The sequence below is a fragment of the Sapajus apella genome, unplaced genomic scaffold (genome assembly GCF_009761245.1).
Source record: "Sapajus apella isolate SASKATOON/1434 unplaced genomic scaffold, GSC_monkey_1.0 scaffold2, whole genome shotgun sequence".
NCBI classification, from domain to species: domain Eukaryota; kingdom Metazoa; phylum Chordata; class Mammalia; order Primates; family Cebidae; genus Sapajus; species Sapajus apella.
The window spans coordinates 66,336,764-66,360,829 of NW_022436942.1; the positions used below are offsets into that span (position 1 = coordinate 66,336,764).

At 46.7% G+C, this 24,066-nt stretch overlaps 1 protein-coding gene across 5 annotated transcripts in view; it reads left to right on the top strand.

Moving 5' to 3' along the window:
• WSCD2 (WSC domain containing 2) overlaps positions 1–24,066 on the top strand; it is a 122,524-nt gene that overhangs the window by 69,566 nt on the left and 28,892 nt on the right. For 4 of the 5 annotated variants that reach the window (XM_032300314.1, XM_032300320.1, XM_032300299.1 and 1 more), the window contains exons 3-5: positions 6,117–6,231; positions 10,032–10,216; positions 23,684–23,805. In XM_032300314.1, coding sequence (XP_032156205.1) covers positions 6,117–6,231; positions 10,032–10,216; positions 23,684–23,805 — 422 coding nt within the window. The remainder of the gene's footprint in view (positions 1–6,116; positions 6,232–10,031; positions 10,217–23,683; positions 23,806–24,066) is intronic. The other variant, XM_032300328.1, reaches the window with a different exon arrangement.

A 24,066-nucleotide genomic window follows, 5' to 3' on the forward strand; every position in this document is an offset into this window, starting at 1 on the left:
TACTTAACATCAGGTGATGTCACCATCAGAATGATTACATAAGGTGAATCCAGTGTGTGCTCTCTGAGTACCAGGTGCTATTCAAAGCATTTACATCTATTACATCACATAATCTTCATAATAATGAAATAACATAGACACTGTTATTAACTCCATCTTATAGGAAGGAAACTCAGGCACAAAGAAGTTAAGTAACTTGCCCAAGATTACTCAGCTGGAGGAGGGAGCACACTAGTAAGTAAACCAGGTGTTGTGTCTTACACCTGAACCTTAACCACTCCATCACATCACTTCTCAGTGCACAGAAAGTACATGCCAGCTATTATTATTATTATTATTTTGAGATGGAGTTTCACACTTGTTGTCCAGGCTGTAGTGCAGTGGCATGATCTTGGCTCACTGCAACATCCACCTCCCTGGTTCAAGCAATTCTCCTGCCTCAGTCTCCCAAGTAGCTGGGATCACAGGCACACACCACCATGTCCAGCTAATTTTGTATTTTTTAGTAGAGACGGGGTTTCTCCATGTCGGTCAGGCTGGTCTCGAACTCCCAACCTCAGGTGATTCTCCCGCCTTGGCCTCCCAAAGTGCTGGGATTACAGGTGTGAGCCACCACGCCTGGACTATTATTATGATAATAAGCTGGCACACCACCTTAATACAGGCCAGGCATTATTATTTATACTGTAATTTTGCAGGAGAAAGTGGAGAAATAGAGGTAATGTGACACAGCTAGTCTGGGGCAGAGCCAGAAGCCAAACCCACTTTGACTTCAAAAGCTGTTCTGCTTCTATTTCCATGAGATTACAGACAGGCTTGGGCTGAGTGTGAAGGTGGCCATGAAAAGATTTAGTCTGCATTTTTTGGAAGGACAGCAGGGGCATCCACTCCTCATCTTCTCCAGCTGAAGATGCAAGGGCTGCAGGTTACTGAGGTGCTCTGTGTCAGGGACTGTTTGTCCATATTCTCCTTTCAGCTTCATATCAGGTAAAAATATCAAGTGTCATTTCACAGATGAAGAAACAGAGGCTCAGAGAGGTTCAATTATTTGCCCAGTATCACACAGCTGCTAGGAGGCAGAGCTGACTCCAGCCCAATTTGATCAGAGTCCAAAGCCCTTATTCTTAACCACTGGACTTACTTATACTACCTCTTTCTTAAAATATACGATTTCTAACTCTATTTGTTCATTCATTCATTCATTCATTCATTCCATATTTATCAAACACCTACTACGTGTCCAGATCTTTGCTGGGAGGTGGAGACACAGGAATGATTCAAGCACAGGTTGTGAATATTCCTCAGAGGAAAAAAGCTGTGCTTTTCCCCATTATAATATCTTTTCATTTATTAAAAATTCTTCCACAATAAGTCAAAATTATTTCTAATTTTAAAAAATAATGGACAATACTAAGAAAATCTAGAAAAGTTTTGAGGGACCCCAAAGGAGGGACCCCCTTCGGTCATGGGGTATCACAGCTGGCTTCCTGGGGAAGAAGAGGGGTGAGTTTAGTTTGTAGGATCCTTACACCTTGGCCAAACTGAGTGGTCATCCCTCCTGCCCCAGGAAAGCCTAGATATGAGCAGGAAGTTCCGCCACCAATGCAAGGAAACCTGGGCAGCACTGGGTGGTCTTCCGGAGGGACCACCTTCCAGGGTTCCAGAGAATCCCCAGAAGGAGAAAAATTATTTTTTGTGTCTTCCTTCTGTGCCAGACTCTGTGCTAGGCTCAATGCCCCAAATTAATGTTACTTAGGTCACTCTCAACAATACTTTTGTATTAGCTTTCTCAGGCTGCAATAACAAAGTATCATACACTGGGTGGCTTGAACAACAGATCTCCATTCTCTCACAGTTCTGGAGGCCAGAAGTCTGAAGTCAGGGTGTTGGCAGAGCTCTCAAAGGCTCAAGGGGAGACTCTGTTCCGTGCCTTTCTCCCGGCTTCTGGTGTTCCCGGCCATCCTCGGCACCCCCTGGCTTGCAGCCACATCACCCCAACCTCTGCTTCCGTTTTCACATGACCATCTCCTTTGTGTCTGTGTCTTCACATAGCCTTCAGCTGCCTCTGTGCCTTCATATAGCCATCTTCTGACAAGGACCCCAGTCACATTGGATTGGGACCCAACCTACTCCAGTTTAGCTTCATAATGTAATTCCATCTGCAATGACTCTATTTCCAAATAAGGCCACATTCTAAGGAATTGGGAGTTAAGACTAACATGTCACTTTGGGTGGGGGGAGACAGGGCACACAATTCAGTCTAACAACCCTAGTAGAATTTTTGCTCTCACTTTTCGGGTGGAGAACTGCTCCTCCAAGAGCTTGAATAATATTTGAGGCTATTGCAGCATCATATGTGGGATTCAAACCTAGATCTGGTTGACTCCAGTACAGCGTGAGGCCTCCTGTTCGTGAATCTGTTCACAAACTATAAATCAAAGGCATACAGATTAGTTCATATTTAGCTACCCTGTTAACAAATCACCTTTATCGAAGAGAGCAAAATTTCAGGAAAAGATTAATTGTAGTAAAAGAAAAAAGTAAAGGAAAAAAAGCTCCACCAGGAGGGTTCTTTTTAGATGTTGGTTTCTGTTCTGGAGATAAATAGCAGCTGGGGTGACTTTGCCATTTCAGCACTCTTCGGATGGCTCTGGAGACGAGCTGATAGATTATGTGAACTTGGCCATTAATCCACCCTCAAATGGTCTGTGATTTTGTCCATGTTTTACATATCTGACCTCCTGTCTCCAAGAGATTCTGCTACCACAGCAGGATTTGAAGGTGGAGGAGCCCAGAGGAATGGCTAGAGAGGATTTTAAAAGGCTGGCAGTAACCACACTAACTCTGGGGACAGGGACCACGGTCTTCATGCAGCCTGCACCAAAGGTCCATGGGATGGAGTCACCAGATCTTGCCCAGGGCAGGAAGGAAACTGACTCAATATTGATATCCTGATCCATACAGCTCAGCCCATTAATCGGGCCATGATGCATAACATGCCTGCGTTTTCCAAAAGCATTAACAAAGGACCATGTATCTTCCTCTCCCTCCTGTTGACAGATAAGGAAACAGAGGGTCATTCATTCATTCAACAAGTCTTTGAGCACCTGTTGTATGGGACATCTCAGCCTGATGCCTGGTCCGGTGGGAGGGTGAAGAAGGGGATAGAGCACTATTTAAAAGCCCCAGTTTATAAAAAAAGAAGATCATGCTTCTTGCAGGAGCATGGGTGGAGCTGAAAGCCATTATTCTTAGCAAACTAATGCAAGAACAAAAAAACAAATACCGCATGTTCTCACTTATTAGAGGGAGCCAACTGGTGAGAACACATGGACACAAGGAGGGGAACTACAGACACTGGGAACTACTTGAAGGTGCAGGGTGGGAGGAGGGAGAAGAGGAGGAAAGAAATAACTGTTGGGCATTACGCTTAATACCTGGGTGATAAAACCATCTGCACAACAAACCCTGCGACATGAGTTTACCTATATAACAAACCTGCACATGTACCCAGCACTTAAAATAAAGCTTAAAAATAAATAACTAAAAGCCTAAGCTTTGGGGAAGATGGAACTATGGTAAAAATCCCAGATCTTCTCCCAAGGAACCGCCCTACTTCCCAGCTCCACCCTACTCCTGGGCAGGTCTCTCTGGGGAGACACCTCCTCCCAAGCTTGGACTCAGTGTGGCACATAGGAAGGGGCAGCTTTGAATAGACAGAGCTGGGCATGGATTTGGCCAGAGACCCTCACTGTGGGGTGCAAGTTGCTAGGCTTGATTATCAATGTAATAGTTTGCCCCCCACCCCCACTTCCCATGGCACCAAGGGACAAAAATCCAGCTTGAAACAGCTTACACTAAAGAAGAAAATACATTGTGTCATGTCATCAAACTACATGGGTTCATAAGAAGTTTGTGAAGACTGAATTTTTTAAAAAGGAGACATGGCGCATAGTAAAGTAGATAGCACATAGTAGGTGTTCAAAACATGATAGTTTTGTCTCCTCTGTTTCTGCCTCCTCTCTCTCTCTCTCTCTCTCTCTCACACACACACACACACACACACACACACACACACACACACACACATCTGTTGATCTGATGACATGACCTCAGACTATCAAAATAAACCAACGTTTTCCTCTCTTCCCTTCCCTTTCCCCACTCCACCATATCTCCTTTTCTTCCTTCTCCTTCTCCCTTCAGCTCCTATTTTTCCCTCCTGCCTATCCTACGGTACATGTTAGACACTCAGTCCTCTAGGGAAGACTGAACTGAAGTTAGTGTGCAGCCCTTGCCCACATGGCCACAAAGTGCCCTCTCCCAGCTCAGGTATGAATAGCATTTGTGCCCCAAGTCAAGGGCTATGACTCCATCTGTGGTGGGAGGGGCACGCGCTGTTGAACAACCACAGAGACAAGACCTGGGCTTCTCTGGGGCTGTCAGTGTCTGGCGTGCCTGCTCCAGGGAGGCAATGTTTCTTTTAAAGGTGGACTGTTCTTAGTCGAGCAAATCACCTCTGTTTTATGAAGGAAATTCAAAGTGATCAGGTCAAGACACGTCTCCAGCGAGGCTGAAAATACAGTGCACTCAGCAGAGCCCCATCTAGGGGTGCGATTGCTCAGTAATGAACCTGCGTTCTCTGCTAGATCATGCTCTCTACCACAAGTAAGCAGGGAAAGAAGCTCACAATTTAAACGAGATAGCTGCCTAGCCAAGGAAGTGATTAAGTGGAATTTAGTGTTTTCTTCAATCATTCCCTATAAGGGACACTTAATTCCAAGTGCTGGCTGGATCCTCTGTCTGATCTCTAGTAAGTGATTTGGGGGTCTCATGGGCCTGGATTTAAACCTTCATTCTGTGAACAATTAGCTGTAGGCCTTAGGGAGGCCACTGCACCTTTCTGGACCTCTGTTAAATCATCTAAGATAAGAGCATGACAATGTCAATGTTCTCCACTTCACGTGGGGGCATTACAAAGATCCTCTGACTCAAAAAGTAAGCAGTTCAGAACACAGCCTCTGGAGCCAGGTCACTTGGCTTCAATTCTGAATCCACACATATGAGCTGTGTTACTTTGAGCAAGTGACTTAACTTCTCTGGGCCATTTTCTCTTCTGTATAAAATGGTAATAATATTCTCATAGGATCATTGTAAGGATGCAAGGAGACAATATATATATATAATGCACTTACCAAAGTGAATGTCCAAATAATAGTAATAATTTCTAAAACATATGGGAAAAGACATTATAAACTGTGAGTTTAAAGACACTATAAACAGCTGTTTTCATGTATGGGAGTTACTATTTACCATAAAGCATAGGAAAATGTTGACTACTTTAAGAAAACTAAGTGCATGCTTTATAATTGGATGGTTATTTTACATCGTTTAAAATTTTCCTTTGAATGGAAACATTCACCTTGCCCTACAATAGAGGCAAACTGTAAAGTACTTTCCACAGCACTGTGAATGGTCAGTTTCTTACTCTACTCACCTTAATTTGATGCCTATCATATGCAAGGCACTATGATAGAAACTTTTACATAAATCATTCTATTTTAACCTCACTAGATTGTTATTTTTGTTCCTGATTCAAGTAAAACTAGGTCTCTGAGGGGTTAACTGGCTTAGACTTAACAGGTCCATGCTAGGAAGTAACCAAAATGAAATGAGGACCTAGACCTTAAGATAGCCAAGTCCAGGGTGCTTTCCAGGGAAAAATAAATGTCTTAAGGCAGCTTGTAGAAATGGTAACACGTTGTCAAATGTTGAGCCTTTTAGAGCTGTCTGAATGCAAGAAAGGGGAAGCTCTATTTGGTGCTTAAGGAGTGGCCTTGGCTTGGGTTCCTGGATGTTCAGCTGTCACCAGGTGACCTCAAGGGCTTGGCTGCAGCCCACAGAAGGGTCCCTCCTCTGTGTTGGTCTCAACTGCCCTGATTAGACCAGGTTCTGCCAAGACAAATGACTTTCAGTCTCTCATTTCTGCCCAAAGGAAGGGCTTGACATTCAAAGGTCAACAGGGTCACATAACCAGAGACATATTGGTGAGGTTTCCTCCTTTAACCCTTACAGCTTTGTCCCCAGCCACCTCTGACTTTTTCCTTTCCCCAAAGCCAAGTACATCGGCTGCTACCTGGACGACACCCAGAGTCGGGCCCTTCGAGGAGTGTCCTTTTTTGACTACAAAAAGATGACCATCTTCCGTTGCCAGGACAACTGTGCTGAACGGTAGGGTCCCAGCACCCCAGACTTGTCCATTTCAGGCCCTTCCTTCTCAGATTGCTGCCTGTGGTATTCTTTGCCCTGCTATGGGAGGGTGTGTTGAACGGTGAGCATGTGACCACAAGGAAAGGGTGATGCAAGGGTGTGTGTGTGTTGTGTGTGTGTGCATTGTGTGACTGTGCACATGCACACAACTGGGGACTGTTTGAGAGTTGGTCTATGAGAGTTTGTGACTGCAACTGTGTCACATTGTGTCTAGGAACAATTTTGGAGCATACAGGGTACAGAGTCAGCTAGTTGTGTTTGTGAGCTTAATGCCAACATGCAATGATCTTCAAATAATAGTGGCCGTATATGCAGGAGTCTTTGTAAAAATGTGTAAAAGGACCCAGAATTGTGCTTGTGTGTGTAGGTGTCTGATTGCATTTGTTGAATGTTCAACACTGTGTTGAGAGCATGCAAGGCTGTGAAGAATTGCACACGACTTAGAAATGCATCATTAGGTGTGCGCATGTGTGTGCAGATGAGGGCTGTAAGCATGAAGCTTGTAAGATGTCCACATGAAGGGTAAGGTGGGGGCATCTAATGGTTTGTCAAAATATAAACTCCTTATTTTTCTCCGAGAGAGAGACACTCGCCTGTTCAGACAGTATTTTCCAATCTAAGATGATGATGATTTTTAGACATGCACTGGGAGTAGGGGGAGGGAGTTGACATTTTGAGAGTGGACAAGTCCCCAGAGGCCTGGTGAACAGGGACAAAACCCCTGGGGGCACCATGGGGTTGAGCTGAGCTTCTCTCCTTCTTTCTTGGGCCCCTTGACCTTGGAGTAGCTCATGAAGAGGCTCTCATATGCTTACCTCCAGGCTCCAGCCAGCTGCCTCTGATGGTCACAAGTTCTGCCAACCTCAGCTGCATGCCTGGTGTGGAAATGGGCAAGTGGGTGGCCACTGAGAGACTCTTCCTGCTGTTCTTGATTAGGAAACACTGTCCCCTTTATAATCAACTGCCTGGGGAGCCCTCTATTAAAATCCTGAGCCCAGGACCCACTCCAACTTGAAAAGGATTCCAAGTCTTTGGTAATATGAAGTCAATAAGTTATCTGTCAAACTTGGGGGCAGGGGAGCAGAGGAAACAGAGGTGGAGTCCACACAGCCCCTGGCCTTAAAGAGCTTACAGCCTGCAAGGGGAGACAAATATGTAAACAGAGAGGGATAACACAGTCAGATAAGATGGAAGAATCACAGACAGTTAGACAAGCAGACTAGGGCTAAGCTGCCTGGGGTGAAAGGAAATACTTCTCAGAGAAAGATAACAGCCAAGATGAGTCAGAGCTACTCATGTAATTCAGTTGGGTTCAGCAAATATTTGCTGACTGCCCATGGGTGCTGGACCTGATTCCAGGTGCTGGAGATGCAGAGATGAGCCACCCACAGCCCTGTCCTCAGGGGGTTTCCCATCTGGACGGGGAGATAGAGGCATGAATAATAGGTGTGGGCAGTAGAATAACAATAGCTTACAATAGTTAAAAAGCACTTGTTCTGTGCCAGGCACTGTCAGCATTTTGCAAATATTAACTCCTCAACTTCACAAGACCCCTATGAGGTAGCAATGTTATGAGCCACATTCCGCAGATGAGGAAACCAAGGTACAGAGACATTATAGATAATGGGTGCTGGGGGGGATGTGCTTTGCAAAGTGCAGAAAAGTCAAGAAGATGGAAGGGATGGAGGGCTCCACGAAGAGGGTACAGGAAGAGTTATCGAGGTGAGACCATAAGCTGGGTTTTGAAGGATGAGTAGGAGTTTTTTAGGTAGGGCAGAAGTAACAGCATGCTCAAAGGCCAGGACTCCTGAAATATACTCACTCAGGATCCTCAGGTAGGCAGCATGGGAGTGCTCAGAAGGTACAAAGGGAGTGTCAGCATGGAAAGCCACAGAGGTGCCAAAAGCCCAGTGAAACAGGGCCTTGAGAGCCAACTACAGCATCCAGATTTGACCTGGAGGGCAATGGGGAGCCGCTTCAAGGCGTCTATCAAGGAAGGGGTCTACATTCATTCCGTGAATGTGTATTAATCATCTGTCATATGCCAGGCATTGTCCCAGGATAGCTGGGCAAGACCACAGGGTCACCGCCCTCCTGGAGACTATATTCTAGAGAAAAAGGCAGGCAATTTACAAAATACATTAGAAATCACTAAGATCATTTCAAAAGTGATGAGAGCCGGAAGAAACTAAAACGGAGTGATGGGATAGTGCCCAGCGAGAAAGGTAACATTCGGTGAGACAGTCAGTGAAGGATTCTCTAGGAAGATGACTGAGCCCAGACCTGGAAGGTAAAAAGAAGCCAACCATGCAAACAGCAGAGGAAGAGTGCTTCAGGCAGAGAAACAGCCAGGACAAAGGCCTTGAGGAGGACTCAATTCAGCGTGCTTAAAGATCAGAAAGCCCATGACTTCAGCAGAATTGGCCTTCAGCATCCTCCAGCAGAAGGCTGGTGGGCATCTTAGTCTGTTTGGGATGTTAAACAAAATGCCTTAGACTGGGTAATTTATATGCAACAGAAATTTATTGCTTGCAGTCCTAGAGGCTGGGAAGTTCAAGATCAAGGTGCCAATAGATTTGGTATCTGGTGAGTGCCCACTCTCTGCTTCAAAGATGGTGTCTTGCTGCTGTGTCCTCCCATGGCAGAAGAGCAAAAGTACTCCCTCAAGCCTCTTTTATGGGTTCCCCTGCACCTCAGTTCTCCTCCGTCTCAGACTTTGTTTTTCCTACTCCTGGAGCCAGAGCAAGCAATGCTCTTTTCATTTGTTTACAGAGTGGGGTAGACACTAAGAGCCCATTTCAGTAAAGGATTCCATCACTACGAAAAATTTCAAAAAAAAACTTGAAAAGCTTGCAGTGCCTGGATTTTTAGTTTGAGGAATTTTCCTTGGCTGAATGTGTGAGCCCATTTTTGTCCTCCCGCAAAGGGGTGTGAGAGTCCCTGCCTCCTTGAGGAGCGCCCTGTGCCTCCTTCCCTCACCCTAGCTCCTCTCATGGGACAAGGAGGCACCATTCCTGGGTGATGTTTCCAGGGATAAAGGAGCTGCACTCTGGAGAGATGAATGTCTCAGGTTTCCAGACAGGGAAGAGCAAGAAAGAGAGTGTGGTATGGGAGGCCACAGGATCTGGGATGTGTGTGTATCTCCAAGTGCAGGCGTGTACAGGAGAGTGTGAATATGGACATGGTGTGTCTTTGTGGGTAGGTGTAGAAAGGTGGAGATGAAGGATGGTGGATGGTCCCTGGGTGTTCCTGTCCCCTCTCTGGGTCGCCCTGTCCTCTAGGGGCCTACCTATATTCTTTCTTGGCTTTCCTGCCTCCATACTGCTCCCCTGCAAGGCTAACTCTGTAGCCTCCCTGACTCCTTTTGGGGTCTCCTTATCCCAGACCCATATCCCCCTGCCCCATGGAGCATGCCTGTCTCACAGATCTGAGAGTCTCCCTGCCCACCTCAGGGTCTCCCCTGCCCTCTTTCCAGGGTTTCCTGTGTGCTACCTCCCTAATCTCATTTCTTTGGGGCCCCCTGTCTCCTGAAAGCCCTCATCCCCCAGGTCTCCATAATGGATAGGTCTCCTGTCCCCTGAGGTCTCTCCTGTCCCCTGGGGTCCTCCCAGTTGCCTCCACCTCCCATCGGCAGTCTCCCCATTTCCCTTGGGATCTCCTGGTCCCCAGAGCCCTCCCATCCCCCAGGTCTCCACATTGAGTTTCCCTGTCTTGGGGTCTCCATGGTGGCAGCCACCCTGCTTGACAGCAGCCTCCCCCAGGGGTTACCTGTATGCCGGGCTGGAGTTCGGCGCCGAGTGCTACTGTGGCCACAAGATCCAGGCGGTGAACGTGAGCGAGGCAGAGTGCGACATGGAGTGCAAGGGCGAGAGAGGCAGCGTGTGCGGCGGCGCCAACCACCTCTCCGTCTACCGGCTGCAGCTGGCCCAGGAGTCAGCCCGCAGGTGTACGTGAGTCTGCCCTGCCCCTCTCTGCTGCTCCTCCCTCGGCTGCAGTCCTTGCTCACCAGAGTTAAGAGTACCACATGTCCGCCCTGCACCCTCCATGGCTCCCCATCACTCCAAGGCCACCACCATCCTGCCCCAGCCTCACCTCTCCCAGTCCCTCGCGGAGCCCTCTGCCCCAGCTCCTTTGAATAGTCCCGCACGTGATTCTCTCTCCCTCCCACTACGCTGAGCTGCCTCTGGTACCAGTGCATCCCTCATTCTCACCAGTCTTCCTCCTTCTGAAACTGAGTTGGAGCCTGGGCCTTGCCTTCCCATCCTGATTTTCGCAGAGCAGATTGTCTCTAACGGTGATGATGATGGTAATGACAATAGCAAACACTTTGTCCTTTTCTCCATGCCTCATATAGAATAGCACATCTAATCTTCACAATGACCCTTGACACAGGTACTATTGTTTACTTATTCCCATTTTACAGATGAGGAAACTGAGTTCTCAATGTCACAAAGCTTGTAAGCAGCAGAGAATTTAAACCAACTCTGTAGCCTTTGATGCTTTCAAAGAGAGAATTCATTCTGGCTTATTCATGCTTCTGGTTGGAGTCTTGTTGGAAAATCTCTCCAGTTTCCAAACCAATAGAAGGAGGGGGTGAATAAGAGGACAGAGATGGCTCTTTGTCTGTGGGCATTGTCCCATTATTATCCCCTCCTGGGGACTGGAGAAGAATGTTTAATAACGGCTAATAACTATGTATCAATAATCTGCTGCACCCCAGGCACTGTCCTAAGCCAATTACAGACCTGATTTCACTTAACTTCCCTACAGCCTTTTCAGGTCGTTACTGTCGTTCATTATCCCCAACCAGTCCAAGGTCACATTGTCTAATTCCGAATGACCTTAAGACCTGTGAGAAGAGCTAATGGGCTTGATGAAAGATGGGGGGACTGACCTTTCCGGAGGTTAGGCCTCCCGTGCAGTCCAGAGACAGAAGCAGAAATCCACAACTGCTTCTCTAGCCCTCTGGCCAGTGCTTCCAGATTTGCATGTGCCTCAGAGTTCCCCTAGGAGATCTCGTAAAAATGCTGATTCTAATTCAGCAGGTCCAGTGAGATGCCGCATTTTTAAGGAGCTCCCAGGTGATGCCAGGATGCTGGTCCACAAACCACACTTTGAGCCTCTGTGGATCTCATCCAGAATGTAGTCCTGCCCACTCGGGTGGCTTTAGCAGAAAGTTAACAGCCAGTCTGTTTGCAGAGAAAGGCCTCTTCCATGTGAATTTCATCGTTTATAGAAACTCATTGTTTGTTTGCTTGAAACACTGAACACATTTTCAAGCAAACAATGAGTCTGCTTGACTCCATCTCTCTCTCTCTCTCCATATATATATATATATATATATACACACACACACACAAATATACATATATATATATATACACACACACACACACACACAGAGAGAGTGCGACATGGAATGCAAAGGCCTCTACCAAGAGAATTTCATCTCTCTCTCTCTCTCTGAGAGAGCGGAGTCTCACACTGTCGCACAGGCAGGAGTGCAGTGATCTCAGCTCACTGCAACCTCTGCATCCTGTGTTCAAGCAATTCTCCTGCCTCAGCCTCATGAGTATCTGGGATTACAGGTGCCCACCACCACACCTGGCTAATTTTTTGTATTTTTAGTAGAGATGGGGTTTCACTATGTTGGCTAGGCTGGTCTCAAACTCCCGACCTTGTGATCCACCCACTTCAGCCTCCCAAAGTGCTTGGGTTACAGGCATGAGCCATCAGGCCCAGCCTCAAATCCCATATTTCTGAAGCTCCATTCAAGCTTTGCTGTGCAGTAGGGTCAAACATGCTGTCAATTTGCAGACTAGCTGGTTTTTCCAAATGGACTGCAACTTCCACATCCCCATAGCCACCTCAGTTCAGATATGAAGGCCTAGGAGGGCAGAGGGCAGAGGGCAGAGGTAGTACGTGAAATACAGGCCAGAGACTGTCCATAGTGTGGGTTTCTGGTTTGGCTGCTAATGTTATGAGTTTTTAACTTAGTGGAAGATTTATCAGCTTCATAATCAATCACCTTTATGTCAATATTTATGTTATTTTGATAGCGACATTTGGACCATCTGAAGAGATGACCTTAAAGTCAGGGATATTTAGAGGGAAAGCTGATGCCACTAATACATCCTAGTGTATGAAGCTGAGATAGATAACAAGAATTGGATTGTGTTTATCATTAGCCAGACACTAGCCAGACCTCCTTTTGGTTAATGTTCAGGTTGGCTGAATAATCTGGACACGCTCTCTCTCAATATCTTTCTCTCCTCTTGCCCCCCTCTCCTTCTCTCCACCTCTTTCTTCTTCTTTCTCTCCCCCACTTTCCTCCCCCTCTTTATCCCCCTTTCTCTCTCTCTCTCACACACATACACACACACACACACACACACACACACCCATTCACACACACACACACCCATTCAGACACACACACACTGCTGTGATCACCTTGTATTATACAATAACACTTTCACTGACCACGGGCAAGCTGGGTGGGGGACGCTGCAGGCAAGAATACTACTGCACCCCTCACCTGCCCCCTTCTGTGTGGCACAATTATTTGGGTGGTGCTTTGTACCATCTGAGAATAGAATTTTTGTATTATGTTCAAGAGGACATGTTTCAAATCCAGTTGGCAACATGGTATACAAAGAGAGCACTGGGACCGTTCACCGAACCAAAACACTTGATGAGGTATGGAGAGGCTCAGTGGTTAGTAAAACACAATGCCTGACCTCAGGGAGCTTGCCATCTCATGGGGCAACAGACCTGATACTAATGGGATTGGTTCAACCATGTGTTAGAAGGATAATTTTGTGCAGACTTGAAACCAGTAGGATTGGTTGAACAGAGACCCAGAGGGCTATGGGGGCTCTGTCTTCAAGAGCCAAGGGAGTAACTTTTGAGCTGAATTTCATTCTAAGAGGATTCCAGGTGAAAGGGACAGCCATGTGTTCTAACTCATGCTCAAAAGTACAGAGTCAGCAAAGGTCATGTGTTGAATCTATATTGGAAACACCTTTCTCACTGATGTCTGCATTTTACATTTGTAAAAACTGAGGCTCAAAGAATAGAAATGGCTAAATTAAACGGCACTGGGGGAAGCTCCATATAGGAGGGGGCAGCTCGATAAAGGAGGGGACATTTGATGAGAGCCCTGAAAGATGCATAGGTTGTTGCCTGGTGAAGGGGAGGATACCCAGATTCAAGACAAATCACCAAGGAGTGGGAGAGAAAGTAGGCAAAGAGAAGAGTGCACAAAATCCGGGTGCCTATTACAGAAAATGATTGGCAGGCATGTTTTCTCCAAGGCTACTGTGCCTCTTAGGGACTAAGCATGGGCTGGAACCCAGGTCCCTGAATCCCAGTTAGGGTACCCACTTGCTACAGCATTGTAGACACCCTGACCTTGAAATCTGATACAGAACCCCATCTTTTCTCTTTGGGGGGAATTCCTTGTCTCCAGCTCATCTCCTTCCTTCCCTGTCCCCTGATCCCTCCTTCCACCTTGTTTCCAGACTCTAGGCAATAAGAAATCTGCAATGTCTCTGCTCTGACTCAGTGGCACCTTCGATTTCCTAGGATTGTGCCTAGGATTTGCTTTGTACACAAGTCAGAAAGGGATGTCTTCCAAGTCACTGGCACACAACTCTGGCATGTATTACATCAGGCAAGAGAAATGAGCGAATGCTCCAGCAAACAGCTATGGTGGAAACCAGATTTCATTTGTAGAGTCGTTAGTTGGTATTAACACTGTGTCCTAATTGTGTTTTCCTGAGCAGTGGCACAGAACTCTTAATGACTGGAGAGATCTAAAGGAAGCTTATTATCTCCCAAGCACCACTCTGGTGGGGCATCTGCCTCGCACAGGGTGCCAGCCTACGTGTTTCTGAGGTGATGGAATGCTCCCATAATAGTGAGAGCATTAAGAGTTTAGCAGAGCAAATGTCTGCAGGCACCCTGCTATTCTGCCTTGACACAGACTCTCAGGCACGTGGACTCTTTGCCCCTGTTACAAAAGAACGGAGAAATGGACTTCCTTCTTGGTCAGATTACATTTTTCACAGCAGTTTGCTAAATGTGTCGGCAAGCGTAGCTCTCCTCCCAGGGGTACAGACCTGCTGGTGACTTGAGAACATTATGGCTTTATGGGCTGTTGCAAGAAATTTCATTTGCCTGAAAGATTCTTGCAAGATTGGAGTTACAAAGTTCATCAGAAATACACTGAACGTGGCTCCTCAAGCCTATGGGTGGCTGTCCATGGTGCTGACCACCCTTTAGCGCTGCCTAAAACCCCACTGATGGCAAACCAGCCTCTCCTAGGGATCTGTACTTTTTTCCTCCTGTTTTTTCCTTCCTAGCTTAAGACATTATGAAGCTTACACTATCACTGAAAAAATAGATACCTTATTTATGGTACACAATTTACATGGTGAATTTTGTGTGCTGTTGTTAATTCTGGCAATTTTTTGTCTCCCAAAGTTAGAAGAATTTTGTGCAGTGCTTTGCTTTATGTTCACTGATACTCCATTTCAACTACTTCTGCTGAGGGGAACCCTCAGATGATCAGCAAAGAGTCCCATTTGCCTGAAAGCCAAATGTGGGAGAGCAAACCTATTCTCTCCCATGGACAGCACCATGGGAACAATGCAGGTTTTAGAATCAGGCATACAGTGTTTCTGTCCCAACTCTCTCACTGAACAGCTGTATTGACTTAGGCCAAGCCACTTGTTCTTTCCAGGCATCAGGTGCCTCATCTATAAAATAAAGACAATGCCAATCTTTCACAATTTCTGTGGCCACCAAGTGAGATAAAGTCTAGAGAGCACCAAGCACAGTGCCTGTTACAGAGTAGCTTCTTCCTAATGGAAGCTCCCCAGTTCACTCCAAGAAACACCCAATTCAAGCGATTTGAATTTCCAACAGCCCATAGGAGCCTTTGGTAATGCCTAAAAATAGCTGGTTTAAATTCTCTTTGGACAGTTAGGCTCTTTGTGTAATTCAATCTTTCTCTGATTATAGGTAGCTAGGTAGCTGTTAACAGCTTCCAGCTCACTGCCTTTCCCCCTCACCAGCATCTTTAATGCAGTGGAGCTTGGCCTAATTACCCAGGGGGTGGTGGCTTCTTTCAAACCAAGGAGAACTCTTCCACGGCTGCCTCTAAGCTGATGCCTGGTGACATTTACCTCATTTTTGTGAAGCTCCAGCACAAAGACATGATAGGACTTCAGAGACACTTGCAGCTGGTTCCAGGCTGTTCTTCGTCTGCCCCCAGCAAAGGGAGTTGATGAACAGTTGCTCTGCTTGCTTCTTGCTAGTAAAAAGCCCAAGCTGCTGAGGTCATGTACCATCCCAGCTAGCCTGGCAATGCAGAGCTGACATTGTCAGAATGTGGGGCATGGGCTTTTGCAATCCTTAGACTACCACTGTGAGGCCTGGGAGGATTTCTGGGAAATTCAGGTAGCTGGCATGGGGGTCTCTGGATCCCAACTTGCTAAAATTTGACAGACCTTCTTCAGGATGGTAAAGAGATGGAAAACTAGGATGTGATGTCAAACAAGATTGGGGTCAAATCCCAGCTCTGCTCCCTACTAACTGTGTGACCTGGAAAAGTACTTGAATCTTGCCAGGTTTCAGGGCCTCTGCCTATAAAACAGGGTAATAGTATTGTCCACCTCATAGGTTGCTGTGAGGATTAATTGAGATATAATATGCACAACACACTTAGAACTAATGACATAGAGTAAACAGCTGTTACTATTGCCATCACTGTTATTTAGGAAGGGTTGGTTATTAGGAAGACACTATTACACCAGAGCCTTTTGAAAACAAGAAGGCATCTTTTCACTGCTTTGGAAATCCAGAATTCTTTATACCACAGGAGAGTGTCAGGGAAGCAAAGGGATTCCCTGGCCACTTCCCTTTCATTTTCAGACATAAGAAATAAAAGAGTCTTTCGCCCACTGAAGGGCAGGGTGGGGAGGGGGGGCGAAGTGACCCATATTACAGACGGAGGAAATTAGGGAAGTGGAGAGATTAAATGTCTTGGCTACTGTGTATATTCTGTGTCCAGATCACCAAGACAGTGGAGAGCCACCTGCAGAGAGAGATGGCCTCCAAAGTGCTCCCCAGGTCCCTGGGTGCCGACCTAACCATTGCCTTGCTGGCTTGGAAGGCTCTCCAACCTATCCACCAGACATCAGGAAGCCCTCTGTGACTTCACGCAGTCTCCCCACAAAGTAAATTAGGCCAGATTTCAGGAATACCTTCCACCCAGGAGATTAACTGCTCCTGGAACTGACTTCCCAAACTGTTATCCTCCCTACCGCACCCCCAGAACACATCTTACCCAAAAAGGTGCACAGCAGTAGCCTCTAATCCATCTCTGGTCTGTTAAGCCTTCTAAAAATCTCACCTTATTTGGTATTCAGAGCATTCTGTTTAACTCTCCTCTCTAAGCTGGGAGAGTCAGGGACTCATTAGCAGGTGCTTAAATGTCAAAGGGAAACCAGTCTCTGCAGAGCTGGATCTACAAAGACTTCCTTCCTCTTCCTACTCTGGCCTCCTAATATCTAGGCAGGCTGGAAGACAGCACATGGAGAAATGCCAGCCTAGGGATTCCACATGGCTCTCCTCCTTTTTTCAGTCTAAGGATGGCTGGCAAGGAGATAGACCTTTGACTGCCCCCTCTCTACTACCTGCAGCTCACAAAGTTCATCCATGTTCATCTCTGAATGATCTACCCAGTATTTATGTCCCCATTTTAGAGATGAGAACATTGAGGCTTTGAAATGAGAGGAAACTTGCTCATGGTCAAAGATAAGGAAGGGTGGAGGTGCCAGTGAGTGACACGTGAAGGAAAGCTCCCCATTTTAACAGAGTCAGGATTAGAACTCCTGTTTCCTAGTCGCTATGTTTTCTGTTCCTCAGCCAGGATGACTCATCCTGAGCCCTTCAGTCTAGGGAAGTGCCATGGCCCTCTGGTGTGGTACCAGGATGGAAGACCTCTCCTGGGGCTCTGGGTGAGGGTGGGTCTCCTGAAGCTCAACTGAAGATGCAGGCTAATGTGACCCATCAGGGGACTGAGCCCAAATGTGATGGGTGCCCAGCTTGGGGGCAGGGAGAGGAAGCCTAAAGGAAGATGCATGTATGCCACCCACAGGCCCGGAGGGATGCCCCAGTGCCTTCAGTTATTTGGAGCAATGTTGATAAAGATGTATGGGTGACTCCTGAGGGCAAAGGACCTCAAAGACCACCCTGGGCTTGCTTCAGCTTGCACATGCCCACAGTCAGATGTGCACACTCTCATACTGAGATGGCTTGTATATGAGATCCACTGTGATGCAAACAACTGGGACAGACACCAGCAGTGTCCCTGGCTGTGGGCACCAGGCACAAGGGTCCCCAGTGCTCTTGGCAGAGTCCATCTGGGCTGGACTCCATCAGAGGGACCTGCCCACCCAGTTACTCTCTCTTCTTATGGCGCATTTCCCCTTGCACTTGGGAGCTAAATATTTTTTATCTGATCCTAGGTGCCGGCTGTTTCGGGGGATGGTTGGGAAATGTCAAACACCTGGTGGCATTGAGCCGGGCTCATGAGAGACTGGCTGAAGCCCAGCCTCATCCTCTACTAGGAGAAAAGGAGCCCTCCTCCCAGCCAGCTGGTTGCCAGAGAACCCAGAGAGAGCCCCTAGGGTTATTGTCTCCACGTGCACAAACACCTTATGGTAAGATCACCCTCCTAGAGGTTGATCTGATGCACAACCACACCAGTTATCGACAGAAGCGCACAGTCAAATGCAGAGGGCCACAGACTCCTATGTTCCCCCATAGACAGACCCACTATGTATAAATGAACATGGTCCCTAGGGTCACATTTGCATTCTCAGAGCTCGGCATCCACATGCCCAGATAGGTGGATCTGCACTCACATTGGCATGAACACAGACACACATACACACGAGATGCACACATTATCACTCACACCCTTTCATACACAGACGAGCACTGTGTGCACAGCAACAGACACACATTCAAGGTCACGTCCCACTGCCCAATCTCACTGCAGCCAGACCCACAACTGCCCTCACACAGCCTCTCCTGCCCCCCATTAATGCACAGACAGACACATCCACACCCACATGCCCAAACACCACTCACCTCTTCAGACACGACTGTGTCTTCCCAACATAGTGCTGTGTTTGGGGCCTCAGACCCCCCCAGGGTGGTGGAATGGGACTCAAGAAAGGACCCACATTATAGGATAAGAGCTGGTGGGCTTGGGATCCCTACAAGGGTACCCAGGACTGCCCTAGCCCCAAAGGGGCCTCTGTTGGCCCCAACCCTCAAAATACTATCTGTAGCAACCCTCAGCTCCAGCTTATGACCCAGGGGGGATTTCATTATGGTCCCTCAAATAGGATCCTGGTGGGGAAAAGGCAGGTTAACAATTTGAAGTTGGTTCTAGAGACCCAGGGTCAAGATCTAGACATCTGAGGATACTTAAAGAAGAATCAGACTCCAGTGTCAGGTGACCTCAGAGTGACAGCCCTGACTTTCTGAATGATCTGTAGTTAAAAGCAGAGTGGACATGAAGGGTAGGAGAGAGAAAATCAATGTCCCACTGTTGAGAAATGCTAAAGCCAGGGATGGCTTTTTAAAAAGGGACAGCCCAGAAGAGCGCAGACTTGGAATTCAGAAATTCCTAGGCTGGAATCCAGACACTGCCGCTTGTCAGCTTATGGCCTTGGGCAAGTCACTTGCCCCTCTGCACCTGTTTTCTCTTCTTTATAATGGAGAGAATAAGATTTTCCTGCTAAGGGTTAGGAGGGTTCCATCGCATAAGATATATCAAGTGTTTACACAAAGCCTAGCACTTGCTAAATATCAAAGATATCAGACTGACTTTTGCAAACTGGGTGACCTGCATCAAGCAGGTTCAGTCCTCTAAGCCTTGAGTTTCCTCATCTGTAAAAATGGGAAGCCCCATACGACCAGGGTGAGTGGGAGAGTTCATTGAGACCACGTGTGTGAACAGCTCAGCCTACTTTCCAGCACATACCACGCAATCAGTACATGGTAGCAATAATGATCACAACGATATCAAATAATTTTTTAAGACAATATTTCACTCTGTCAACCAGGCTAGAGTGTGGTGGCATGATCATGGCTCACTACAGCCTCAACTGCCTAGGCTCAAGCAACTCTTCCATATCAGCCTCCTAAGTAGCTGGGACTACAGGCGTGTGCCACCACACATAGCCAATTTTTAAAAAAATTATTTGTAGCGATGGGGTCTCACTATATTGCTCAGGCTGGTCTCAAATTCCTGGGCTCAAGGGATCCTCCTGCCTTGGCCTCTTAAAGTGTTGGGATTACAGGTGCCAGCTACTGCACCTGGCCAACATTATAGTAATGTAAGCATCTATTCATAATAGTATCATTATTATTGGAAGAAGCACAGGCTTTGGAGACAGAAAACTGGCTTTGATCTCACTCTCCTGTTTGCCAGCTCTGTAACACTGGAAGCCAGCAAGGCTTCCCAAGCCGCCTCAGTTTTCTCATCTGTGAGATGAAGGTACCCATAGCATCTACTGCCTATGGCTGCTATGAAGACTGAACGGATCCAGAGCTCCCAGCATGGAGCCCGACATCAGCAGGAACTCAGAAAATGCAAGTGGAGTGGAAAGAGAGAGAGGGAAAGCAGCATGTCATTGCCCAGTGAACTAAGTTAGCATCCAGCTAACTGAGTTTTCTAGTTAAGTGAGGGTTCATCCACAGTACTTGGGACTTCCTGCCTCATTGCCATAAACCTTTAGCTCAAATGCTCACCTCCCAAGAGGGTGTACTGGCTCATGCCTGTAATCCCAGCACTTTGGGAGACTGAGGCAAGCAGATCACTTGAGGTCAAGAATTCCAGACCAGCCTGGCCAACATGGTGAAACCCCATCTCTACTAAAAATACAAAAATTAGCTGGGTGTGGTGGTGCACACCTATAATTCAGGCTACTCAGAAGGCTGAGGCAGGAGAATCACTTAAATCCAGGAGCTGCAGGTTGCAGTGAGCCAAGATCGCACCACTGCACTCCAGCCTGAGTGACAAAGCAAAACTAGGTGTCACACACACACACACACACACACTTCCCTCCCTCCCCTCACCTTGTATGGCACGTTCTATGAACATCGCCCTCTGGGTGACCTTACAGGGCATCCCTCTCCGCACCCCAGGCCACAAGATGGAAGAGTGTCCAGTGTTTCTCTACAGGGCACTAGTAGCATTTGGGATGTGGCACGTGCTTGTTTAGGTGGTGAAGAACTCTCCTATACAAAACAGGCATGCACATTTCTGCCCTCAGCCCTTCAAGTGCCAGTGGCCTCAAACCACTGGGGCCATCAAAGGTGTTCCCACACTCTTTGAATGTTCCCAGGGTAGTAGGCAAAAGAGTCACTGCATAGTCTAACTCCTAGTCCTCATTTATATGTGGGGACACTGAGGCCTGGAGGGACCATGCAGCAGATCAGCAGCACCGTGGCACCATCACCACTACCACCGTCATTTGTCTCACCAGGATAAAGCCAGAGACCCAGAAAGCTAAAATAGCAGGAGTCTGGGGCATACCCTGGAAATCAGCCATTTAATCAAATTCCTAATGTCCTCTTCGTTTTCTTGACTTGCCACTGCAATGAGCAACTTAAGGCTACCAGGCGCCTGAAGAAAGAATCACTAGGGTGCCTTTGGTGGCTAAAATAAAAAATTATCATTCATCAACACCCTACCCCCACCCTTCTGCTCAGGGAGTTATTCCATATCCTCTTCTCTGTACATAAATATAAATATATATGTGTATGCTAAAAAGCACTTTTATACTCTAGATAGACCCAGACAGTGCTATAGAGAGACATATGGTTTTTGCAACTTGCTTTGTTTTTTTCCAAGGGCTAGCTAATATCTTGATTCTGAGATGAGCCTCAGTAAGTTTCTGCAAATGATGGGTCCTTAGATTTGTCTTGCAACATCTTCTCTCGAAGCCCTGTTTCTCTCATCTGTAAAATGAGAGTTTACAATGAACCTTGTGGGATTTTCAAGAAGGTGACGTGAGCTGATGTTTCTGAAGTGCTCAGCAGAGCAGATGACACATAATAGGGACTCAATAAATGGGGCCCATTCTTGGGCTGGTGGTTTTGATCACTCTGTGTTAGCAATGCCCTTTGTTTCATGTGGATGGCTATGCTTCTGGAAGGGTATGTACAACTCAGAATTTGAGAAATAACTGAACCCAATTTTAAATGTATATCACAAGCCTTTCAAAAGATTTAACAGTGGCCACTTTAAAAAAATTGTTTTAATAAAGATGGAGTCTCACTGCGTTGGCCAGGTTGGTCTTGAACACCTGGCCTCAACAATCTCCCTGCCTTGGCTTCACTTTTTAAAATTTGTCTTTATTACATAAAATACATATTCATTGTAGAAAAAAGAAAAGAGTTTTACAAAGAGATGTAAATAAAAATTACCTATATTCCTATTGGATTGGTCAGAGTTCTCCAGGGAAACAGAACGAACAGGATTGAAACCAATAGAATACGTGAATAGATATACTGAGACATTTATTTTAAGGAAACTGGCTCACACGATTGTGGGAGCTGGCAAGTCCGAAATTCGTGTGGCGGGCTAGCAGACTGGAAACTCAGGCAGGAGTTAATGCTGCGGTCCTGAGACGGAATTCCTTCTTCTCCAGGAAGCCTTAAGATTGCTTTTAAGACCCTCAACTGATTGGACGAGGCTCACCCACATTATCAAGGGTAATTTCCTCTACTTAAGTTCAACTAATAGTAGATGTCAATCACATGTATAAAATACCGTCAGAGCAACATCTAGACCAATGTTTCACCAAACAACTGGGCACCATGACCTAGCTAAATTGACACATAACATTTATCCATCACACCTACTGTCCAGGGACATCATGGTTATTAACATGCTGGTACAATCTCTAGAGGTTAATTGTTTTTACAAAATTGGTATTTTATAACGTGTAGAATTTGATATTCTGTTTTTATTTAACTTCATCTCTTAAAAACATCTTCATCTGGCTAAAATATCCTTTAACACCATTTCTTTCAATGGAATTCCACTTTCAATACAATTCCATTGTGTGCTGTCATTCCAGACATTCCTAGCCCAATTATCTCATTGCTGGACACCTAGGTTGTTTCTACTGCTTCACTTGTTAATTTTTAAAATGCTGCAGTGAACATCCTCATTGATAAACCTCTTTGTACATCTGCAGTGGATGCTATAGGTGCCCACCAGAGTCCTTTTTACTGTGGTGACTATTGGTGGCAATCAATGGCTCACATCGGCCCCCTTCTCTGAAAAATAGCCTTGGGCCCATCAGGAGCAAGCGGCCCCTCCCAGGAAGTTATGCTCCACCCTGGGGGACAGCCCACAGCTAAAAGCTGACTCATCTTGGAGGCTAGGATGGACAAGGCCAATGCAAGCCAGCCTCCTTTCCGTAAGGTAGAGCCAGCTCTGCAGTGCAGTTTCCCACCCAAAGCACCCTCCTGATTCCCACTGTGAGACCAGGATGGAGGTGGGACCCAGCTGAGGTCACATCCTCAGTTAGCTCTGTCATGCCCTGCCTCTCCGATTGCTTTATCTGAGAGCACGCCTTCAATAAAACATTTGTCTCAGGCTCTGCTTCAGTAGCCCCAGCCTAAGATAGCATCTCTGAATATTTTCTTAAGGGATGACTTCGATTGAAGATTTGACAGTGGGCTCCAAATTTTTTATTGTGTAGCTGCACTATTTCTGGGTTACATTTTCTTAAAGGGAGTCCCTCTGACATGTCAGTCCCTTGCAGCTTGTCATGGTGCTCAATACTGGGTAGGTAGGGATTCCTGAGGCCCAAGACTTTTCCCCTAAAGCCCAGGGCAATAAGAGGGAGAGGAGAACCCTGGTAGTAGTGAGTAATGACAAGACAACCCCAGACCCCTTGCTTCCCTTAGTCCTCAAACACTCAGTCCTGATGAGATTACAACAATTCTCCATGCACTTAATCACTTTCCTGGATGGGGCATTGCCATGGTTGGGGATGAGGAAGTAAGGCATGGGAGTCTGACTAAAAAAGGGGGCTAGCGTGGCCCAGGAAGAACCTCATCTCAGCGACCTGGGTTGTTGACAAAGGGGCCAGGGTTGAGGAGAACATTCTTTGATGTATCAAGCTCATTGACTATAAGCAGACATATTCAAGAACAGAAAACATGGCCACTCTTTCCATCTCTGCTTTGACTCGCTCTGTGACCTGAGGCCAGACTCTTGCCTTCTCTGGGCTTTCTCCAGAAAGTGGTTTTCTACATCAGATCTGACTCCTTGTATATCTGACTGGTCCTCTTCTCTCTGGCTCTTCAGATGGAAGTGCAGTGTTCCGGGGCTGCTTTCGCAGGCCTGACAACCTTTCCCTGGCCTTACCTGTGACAGCTGCCATGCTGAACATGTCCGTGGACAAGTGCGTGGACTTCTGCACAGAGAAGGTGAGCCCAAGGTGGGGACCACAGAACTCGGGAGGAGGCGATGGTGCAGGACAGCTGAAGGAACCACATGCTTGGCTGGAGATGCAACAGCTCAGTCAGGACAGATGCAGTCGTTGACTGGGGTCTATGACATGGGAAAAGGATGTGACTGTTTCATGTGGACCTGAGGGGTTGCAGCTGCACAGAATAGATTTTCCTGCCTTTGAGGAAGTGAGTTTTAATACTGAGGAATACTTAGGAATGAGTGTGTATTAGTCCATT